This window comes from Meleagris gallopavo, chromosome 26, assembly GCF_000146605.3.
Source record: "Meleagris gallopavo isolate NT-WF06-2002-E0010 breed Aviagen turkey brand Nicholas breeding stock chromosome 26, Turkey_5.1, whole genome shotgun sequence".
Taxonomy (NCBI): Eukaryota; Metazoa; Chordata; class Aves; order Galliformes; family Phasianidae; genus Meleagris; species Meleagris gallopavo.
Window position 1 is genome coordinate 5,703,683 of NC_015036.2, and position 8,811 is coordinate 5,712,493.

The 8,811-nt window shown below is 47.8% G+C and overlaps 2 protein-coding genes across 2 annotated transcripts in view; one reads left to right on the forward strand and one right to left on the reverse strand.

The window, feature by feature from the left end:
* TRAPPC4 (trafficking protein particle complex 4) overlaps nucleotides 1-1,289 on the forward strand; it is a 1,553-nt gene extending 264 nt beyond the window's left edge. Inside the window, exons 2-4 of the mRNA XM_019622902.2 lie at nucleotides 14-132; nucleotides 208-334; nucleotides 825-1,289. Of these exons, the coding sequence (XP_019478447.1) occupies nucleotides 14-132; nucleotides 208-334; nucleotides 825-903 (325 nt within the window). The 3' untranslated portion in view covers nucleotides 904-1,289. The remainder of the gene's footprint in view (nucleotides 1-13; nucleotides 133-207; nucleotides 335-824) is intronic.
* Nucleotides 1,290-1,398: 109 nt separating this feature from the next.
* SLC37A4 (solute carrier family 37 member 4) lies at nucleotides 1,399-8,806 on the reverse strand (the record flags this gene model as incomplete). The annotated part of the gene is made up of 8 exons (XM_019622914.2): nucleotides 1,399-2,870; nucleotides 3,152-3,290; nucleotides 4,293-4,358; nucleotides 4,916-5,029; nucleotides 5,785-5,870; nucleotides 6,199-6,357; nucleotides 7,451-7,694; nucleotides 8,543-8,806. Coding segments are annotated over 8 exons (1,239 nt in total), but the record flags the coding sequence as incomplete, so codon positions are not given.
* Between the last annotated feature and the right edge of the window lie 5 nt (nucleotides 8,807-8,811).

Below are 8,811 nucleotides of genomic sequence, written 5' to 3' on the forward strand. Positions count from 1 at the left end.
CCGCGGCCTCAAGGCCGTTTCCTTGCAGGCTGTTCGCTATTGGCTCGCAGCTCTCCCCAGAGGTGGGCAGCTCAGGTATCGAGATGCTGGAGACCGACACCTTCAAGCTGCACTGCTTCCAGACGCTGACAGGTATTGCCCGGCCTGCTCTGCTCTGCAGGGCTACCCGGGGCTCGGCCCTCCTCATGCTCCTCTTTGTGGTTCCAGGGATTAAATTTGTGGTGCTTGCTGACCCCAGGCAGGCAGGGATAGATGCTCTACTCCGCAAGATCTATGAGATTTACTCTGACTTTGCTCTGAAGAATCCTTTCTACTCCCTGGAGATGCCCATCAGGTAAGGGAGAAGCCTACTGCTAGTAAATCAGCCTCAGCCTTGCTTTGCTTTGTGACTGTGCAGTAGCAAGTGCTGGTGCAGCCCTGAAGTCACAAAGCAGATACGGAGATGACAGAAGAGGGAAAACAGTGACTGCTGCAGGTATGCAGGGGAGTTGGACCACGTGACCTTTAAAAGTCCCTTCCAACTCATAACGTTTCTGATTCTACATGGCAGAGGCAGTGCTTCTTCCAGTGCTGCACTACTAAAGAAATGGGAGTTGCGTCTCCTTGGTATGATCCCTGCAGTCCTACCATAGTGTCAAAGCCTACGTGAGAAGCTTTCTTCTTAGCAGACAGTCAGTCCAAGGTTGTCAGCAGTCAGATTGCTGTCTCTTAAGTTACAGGATCTCTCCTTGAAGGATGCACAGCCAGGCGTTGTAGAGGTGCTGTCTGCCTTAGCCTTTCTATAAGTAAAGCCATCCATCCTCTTCTGATTTTCTCAATTTTAGATGTGAATTGTTTGATCAGAACTTGAAGCTTGCTTTGGAGGTGGCTGAGAAAGCTGGACCATTTGGACCTGGATCATAGAAAATGAGTTGCCTGTTGCATGGTCTCCTCTCCATGAAGAGCAGGGCCTTTTTCTTCCCTGGCAGCTGTGTCTCAGAGCTCTCTTCACCACAGCAGAGACCTCATAATCTGAAAACGTTTCCTATCTCCCAGGATACTGTGTTTTGCTCCTCTCATGTAAAATTGACCTTAAACAGATTTATTGCTGCTCTTTACTTCTGGGCCACAGAAACTTTTTCTGGTTTTGCAGCTCCTAGACCTGTGAGTGAACAGTGGAAGACGCAGCATAGCTCTACTACAATTGTTTCCTTTCACGACTGTATATTTGAATTTTTTCTGTATAGCTCTAATTTATAATTTTACAAAGGGTTTCTGTGTAGAAATAATAAACGTTCCTTAGAGAGGTGGATGGCCTCTTGTTTTCTGTTGGAAAAGTCTACACCAGTACCACCTCACGAGGATAAGGGGTTTTGGACAGTTCTGCTTTTACCATTCTCCTCAAGACAACCAGAACCCTAAAGACACTGCTCCATTTTTATTTCACAGATAGTACAAGATATAATTAAGTACAAAATGTCGTTTACTTCCATTATTTTAATTAAGGCTGACCATCTGCTCTTGCAACCAAGCAGTTAAGTACCTGTGATTCTTCATGAGTTGAACTCTCCTCTTCCAGGATCCAAAAGCAATAAATCCCTCTGGGGAAAGGGTGAGGTTATTCAACAAAATTATGACCAAAAACCTGAGTCTAGTTATTGCCAAGAGCGTTGGGTTAGAGTGATCAGTGCTGCCCACTGCCAGCGGTAGCCTCACTCAGGTTTTCAGAACTGTAAAAAAATGCAGTTTGGAGCTGAAAACATTCCATATTATGCATCTTTTAATGACAAAACACAACCCAATGCTAGAAATACCAGCTTACGTAAAACCTAGCTGCAGAAGATGTGTGCCCATGGCAACTGCTGGTGCAATACCTGCTGCTCTGTTATCCTAGCTGCTCTGCAGTGTGCACTGCAAGCTGTGCTGGCAGCAGCTGCCTACCTTGCAAATCATTAACATCGTAAACAGGAATCACACTGGGCACAATCAGTTAACAGAAGGAGCTTCTCTAAATGCTTTTCCCTGAAGTACTGAGAGTTTTCTTGGAAACCTGCCTATTTCTAAGTGGCTGTGGAGAGCCACATCACAGCACTACATCAGTGTTCCACTTGGCCAGAACATAACGCTACTTTATAAAAACCAATCCAAGGTAAAGCTAAAGCAACACCGCTCTCAAATCAGTTGTGGAGCTGTACTGTAATAATCATTATTCACTGTTCTGTCACAGTTCAAGGGCAGAGATAGCAGGGAGCTCTGGCCTAAGTCAATTAAGACAGCTGCATTTACAGCAGCTACAAGAGATGAATGAACGCAGCAAAGGTGCAAGTCAGTGCTCCTAACAACGAGGCTAAAATGACAGGTAGTGGCTGAGAACAACAAGAAGGACAAAATGAAATGTGACAGCACCTGAAGCCAGTTATTTTACAGCACTTTTAGCTTAGTACCTCAGGCTGTGAGACCTGCTTGCTTTACCAATAGTGCTGTAAAAAGGAGGTACAGCAAAATCACTGCACGTGTAAACTAGCTGAATTATCACATCTCAAGGGAAAAAGCCATCAGTAGCAGGAACCTTGTGTCTTCAGGCACATGAAAATGAATGAGAAATTGAGATTTTTATCTAGGTTGCAGCAACAGGTAAACTCACTCTTAGGCCAGTTAAATAAAAAACAAGTATCATTCATTCGTGTCAGTGCAGGAGCATCCTTTTCATCAAGCAGTTTATCCTCAGTCAGCTTTTCTGGGAATCCGCCCCATCTTGGTGCGGATGTTCCTCAGTAAGAAGAAAGCCACAGTGCTAACAGCACAGGTGATTTCAGCCACCCAGAAGGCTGTGGCCCAGCTGTAGTGCTTGGCAATGGTACTGAAGGGCAGGCCAGCCAGAAATCCCCCAACTGTAAAGAAAACAAACAGAAAGCTAGCAACACTTGAACTTCTCACTTTCACTTGGTGATACTGCTTTTTAACTTTTTGTTTTAGGTGTTGTTTGAGCTTAAAGCACGACAAAAACCTGTCACATATGCCAGAAAATGTCTCTGGGACTCCCAGCTCATATGTCTGCTTGTTAGATGCCTTCCTGTGATCATTAACTTGGCACTGAGGGGTCATGCCGTACCTCCCCAATAACACGAGTGGCGGTCAATTTCTGGGAAGGGGGAAATTGGACATTACTCACCATTGGCCATCAGAGCCACAATAGCATGGGAGGTGCCACAGAGGTTGGCAGGGGCACTTTCGTTGGCTATAACCCCAAACAGGGCGATGGGCCCGTACGAGGAAAACCCAAACACAGCTCCCAAAGTCAGGATCCACAGCTGTCAAAACAAACAAGATCTTTGTGTTTTGCCACTGCCAAGTCAGCAGCTACATAGGTGCACAGTACGAGGAAGAGGCTTTGACATTTTCTGGCTGACATTGATTCCTTAATCTGCAGACAGAAGAGCTCAAGCCTGAGACACACAACCCAGCTGCATCTCCAACACACCAGTTAGCAAGGGCGAGCTTCCCACTGTCCTGCAGATCAGCCCCTAAGCTGTGTGCACACGACATGCCCCATTCTGTAAGGAAGAACCAGAACACAGATGGGCTTGGGCAACGGGTCTGTGAAATGACAGAGAGCTGCAACTCAGATCATCTCTAAAAATGATTCCGGGGACACCTGACTAAAAAAGCCATTCTCAGTTCAGATGCAAGCAATGGATCAGATAGTGATAAAGACTATCCAACAACCTTGCTGTCACTAAACAGAAACAACACAACAACAAAAGCTCAACATTTTCAGTTCGGTGTTAGCATACACTCTGAAAAATTCCGAACCAGGTAGTTCTTTCTAATCGCTTATGGAAAGACAACAAGGAGTAAGTAACTGTCCAGTCTCCAGACTGCAGCATGCTTTATGAACAATAAACACTGTTTCAAGATGCTCAGGAGGGAATAAGTACATCGTATTTTCCAGGTGGGGAATAGAAACAGAGTTAGGAAAGAACTTGCCAAAGTTACACAGAAAAGCACCTGCAGGAGAAGGATCATTCCTTCTGAGCACATTCAAACCCCCTTAAGTAACTAAATTTCACCCAATGAGCAAATATCCTCAGAACTTCTTATATGAAACTTGAGAGTTTTGAATTCAGACTTTTTACAGTCAGTTAGTGTTATCAAATGGTTATAAGAAAAGATTTCTTTTACAAAACTTACAGTAATCTTCTCAATGCCCTGGTTCTAAGGTCTGTAGTGCTAACCAACCTTGCAGGATTGGAAAAAAGCAGATCAGTGAAAGCAGAAACAGGCAGAGGGAGAAAGAAATGCAAGGCAGAAACCTCGTGTTCTTTTAGGCCTGTAAGATCAGCTAGAGGTTGGAAGGCTACAGTCCAGAAGTGATTTTCCTGAAGAAGAAAAGAGTAAGATGGAGAAAATGCATTTCAGTTATTTAGCAATCAGTGTCAGATTCAAGTCAGATCTATGCTTAGAAAAAACTGCCAGCTAGTTTTAATGCTGAAAATCACTGAACCTGACAGACACCTATTGCAAAACATCAACACATTTGTCATTGCTAGGCAGATCCTGCATCTAGGACTACAGTCAGTTTTCACACTGAAGCTTCAAAGCTGCACCAAACTCCTTGCTGATCAAATGTCAGCAGAAGTGCCCTACATTTCTCTGCATGGGCAGTTCTTCTCATAGCATAACATAATGACATTACATTGACAAGAACTGCTTAAAGTTACTCTCCACCATAACGAATTTTTATCTTTTCTCTTGGTTTACACCTCTCATCCATCGCCACCACTGGAAACATTTTCACTTGATCAGCCTTCAAACACACACCACCTAACCCTGCCACCCCACTGCATTTGCGTGGTTCCCCTCAAGCCACGAAGGCACCCCTCCCACACCTACACCCTGCACATAACTGGTGCCCAACTGCTTGGGCATGGATTACCTTGGGAGAGTTGCCTGTGACTGTTACTCGGAAAAGGAACATGGAGACACACATCCCTGCCATCATGGAAAGGAGCAGCGCGTGCCGAGGGTTCCCGTAGTTCGACAGACCGACCTGTGACACAGCCAGGAAAAACAAGGGTGAGAGCCTGCAAGGATTCCTGCCAGTTTATATTCACAGTCACGAATGCCATCCTCACAGCCCTGTCAGAAACACGAGTGGTGCATCAGAAGCACATCTTTTAGCAAGACTTCTGGCTTCGTTTGAAGAAGAACCCAGTGAGCTGGGTTTTAGTTTCTTCAGGTTGGAAAAAAAAAAACCACAAAACTATCAACAACCACATTGCATCTCTTTTAACATGGAAATTCAGAAAGCACAAAGCAGAACTGGGAACGGGTCTACTTCTTGCAGCTGTGTCCTGCAGAGGCAATGCCAACCTGACTGCACCCATTTAACACCTCTGTTATGCTGTTGAGATGGGCTGCATGCCTTCAAACTATGTCTGCGTGAAGGGAAAGAGAGGGGTTAAACCAGGAATGGTCTGGTTTTTAGAAGTCGCATTTCAAAGCAGGGTCACTTAGACACAGCTACATCCAGAAGAGCTTGGGAAGGCAGAAGATGATGTGAAACTGAATATTTTCTAGCACAAAGCAGCTATGCTCTGCCTATGCATTCTAGACATCCTGAATCTCCAGAATAACATAAATGTGTGCACAAGAAAAGCGTAGGTCTGTGTGCACCGATGCAGGTATTACAGGAGGAAAAAAAATATACCTTTAAGCACTCCCCAAAGAAGCCAAAAAAAGTTCAGAAGCAGCTCACATTGAAGCCATGCTAGCACACAGCTAGCATGCAACCTGTATACTTACTTTTGCTACTGCTCTGTCAGAAAGGTATCCAGCAGCAATGCTTCCCACCAGGCCCCCGATCTCCAAGGCACTCATGTAGGAACTACCTAGAACAGAGCCAAGGAAACAACAGTCCATCAGCTGTGGTTGATGTGCTTTAGACCAAGCTCAGTGCTGCCAGCTTACTGTGAGCTTCAAGCAGCACTGCTGGATGAGATCCTCCAGCTGTGCAGGAACATCACAGTCTGCCAGGAGGGCACAGGACAGCACCGAGGCACTCAGCACAAGCAGTAACTGTATCAGCAACTTATCTCAATACCTGTGTGCATCAAAGCAGCCAGGTGCGTCTGGGTTCTCTTGCTGTTCCCAGCTGAGCTCTCTGAACACCTCTCAAACTACAGCCACAACATCTAAAAGTGCAGCTTTGCCTCTTACCCACAAGCATGGATTGTCCCCTCTCCTGGATCAGGAAGAGCTGTCCCCAGTCAGTACAGCAGGTTTTGACACCAAACACCACCAGGTAGCCTGTAGAGAGCACCCAAAGGTATGGCGAGAGGAGCAGCTCTGCCAAAGTGCTGTTGTCACTGGGGGAACCTGTAAGAAAGATCAGGATCAGCCTTACTCCTGCTTGAGCACTGCCACAGAACCACAGCAACTCAGGGGCAGCACGAAAAGCTGTCAGAGGAGGATTTCTGATAAGGACACCCTCACAGGGAAGATATTCATCCAGAGATGCTGGCTTTCAGGTTGTACCTTGGTCTTTGCATCAGTCACACCCTGCAGACATATTCTCCCCAAAAAACACCCCGGGGAAGCAACACTGCTTTCTTACACTAAGAAAGGCAGTCCAGCAACACAAGCATCACAGGACAGTGCAGGTGATGGATGAGTTTCCACTAGTCTTTAAAATTCGGCAGCAAACCTATGTTGCAATTCTCCTCTACCTCTTCTGCTTTCAGAGAAGCATCACACTCAGTGCTTTGAACAAACATTTACTAACCAGATGTCCTAGTTAGGACAGAAAAACACTGAGCAGAGTCCACCACAAGGCAGGGGTCAGGAGAACCGTGGAGGGGTGAGGGGAGAGCTGCAGAGGGGAGAGCTCTGCAACAGGGGAGAAAAGCTTAAGGAGCCATTTCCTGCTGCTGCACTTTTTCCTCTCCATTACCCCTTGGAAGGCTCAGCTCATAATCCATAAAAACCAAGGTCCTGTGAAAGCAGGGTGGTACTCAGTATGAGGAAATAATACGGACTGGGAGATGAAACAACATGGATTGGTGGACTGAGCAACAGAACTGCAGTGGTAGCCAGGCCCTCCCTCTGCATGTCGATTCCACAGCCTCAGAAATATCAGCCCCCACCTGCATGTGGTTTGGTGTATGATTTTTATATATGTGTGTGTGTTTCAGCTATAAGTCATATTATTTCATATACATACATATAAAATAAAGCACACACACATATATATGTGTATGTATGATTTTAAAGTAAAATACAACAGCTTGGCACTTAGCAGAATAAAGCTGCTGAAAGCATTCCTTTAAATGTATCCTCCTGAACAGCAGCTTCAGGAAGAAGGAAGGACTGAGAGCTCTGTCCACTAAGGGTGACACACGTGTACCAGAACACACAGAAGGCACAGCAGCATCTCACTCACTGCTCACTTACAGCTGAATCTATTGCTCACCTTTCTTCCCTTTCTTGGTTCCTTGGTCAATGTTGGGCAGCCCAACATCCGCTGGCTCATTTTTAATCAGGACAAGGCAAACAAAAGAGACAATCACGCAGATGAAGCCAGAGAAGGACAAAGTCATGCGCCAATCGTAGTTCAGAGACACGAGAGCAGCGACAATGGGGCCTAAGCCTCCAGCCAAGTTCATGCTTGTAGACAGGATTGCCCACCAAGTCCCAAACTGGGAAGGCTCAAACCACTGTGCAACAACAAGAAAAATGGAGTAAGGGCTGTGAAAGAAGAATGCAACGTTGTACCTGAAAAACCTCAATATAAGTCCAGTCTGAGCGTTCTGGGCAACCCGAGCACAGCTCTACAAGCCCAAAGGAAGTGGAAGCCTCTCCTCTCGACCCCGGTCATGTAGGAAGCTCCAAATGTTATGCCAGTGTCAGTCACAGGAGCTTGACAGGTGTTCGTACCGTGAGCCAGCTCAGGACTATTTCCATTTACAGACGATGAAACTGAGCCATGGGATGGGAAAGGCAAATCTGTGAGCATGCAGTTCTGTGTACTCACTGGGTAGGAGCAGCGTCCTCCTGGAAACGTCTGCTGGCGCTGCGCTGTGAGCAGTAAGGGGAGAGCTGGGGGGATCTTTAGGACTCACCGCCGCATTAAGATCCACGCTAACACAAGGAAGAACTTTACTGTCAGGGTGATGGAGCCCTGGAACAGGCTGCCCAGAGAGCCGGGGGAGTCTCCCACTCCCGAGATATTGAAGACCCGTCTGGAAGCCCACCTGGGCAGGTGGTCAGGGGGTGGGCTTGGCGATCTCCAGAGATCCCTCCCAGCCCCAGCAATTCTGTGATTAAGCACCGGGCTTAACCGTCAGCTCCTCACCAAAAGGTGCGCTCGGAGCCATTCGGCTGTCGGCGACGCGAGAACGGCTGCAAGCTCCGCTCGCGAACGCCTTCAGAACCAGGGCGCGGATGGCTCGCAGCGCTCACAGCAGCTCCGACGGCTCCTCTCAGCCCGGCTGCTCCGCTTGGAGCCGGACGCCGCGGCCGCTCGCCCCGTTTCCCACAGCGCTTCTGGATCCCGAACGCTCACCTTCCGCAGCACCTTCCCGCACGGCGGCCAGCCCAGCCCCTGCGCCAGCCCGTTCAGGAACCACAGCGCGGCGAAGGCGCCGACGGAGCCGCTCCACGAGAACAGCACGTTGACGATCCCGACGAGCAGCAGCCCGGCGGCGAACAGCCAGCGTGCGGACAGCCGGTCGGACAGCACGCCGCTCACGAACTTGCTGACGGCGTACGCGGCGGACTGGCTGCTGGTGATCAGACCTGCGGCGGCACGGCGCGGTGTCAGCGCTCCCGCAG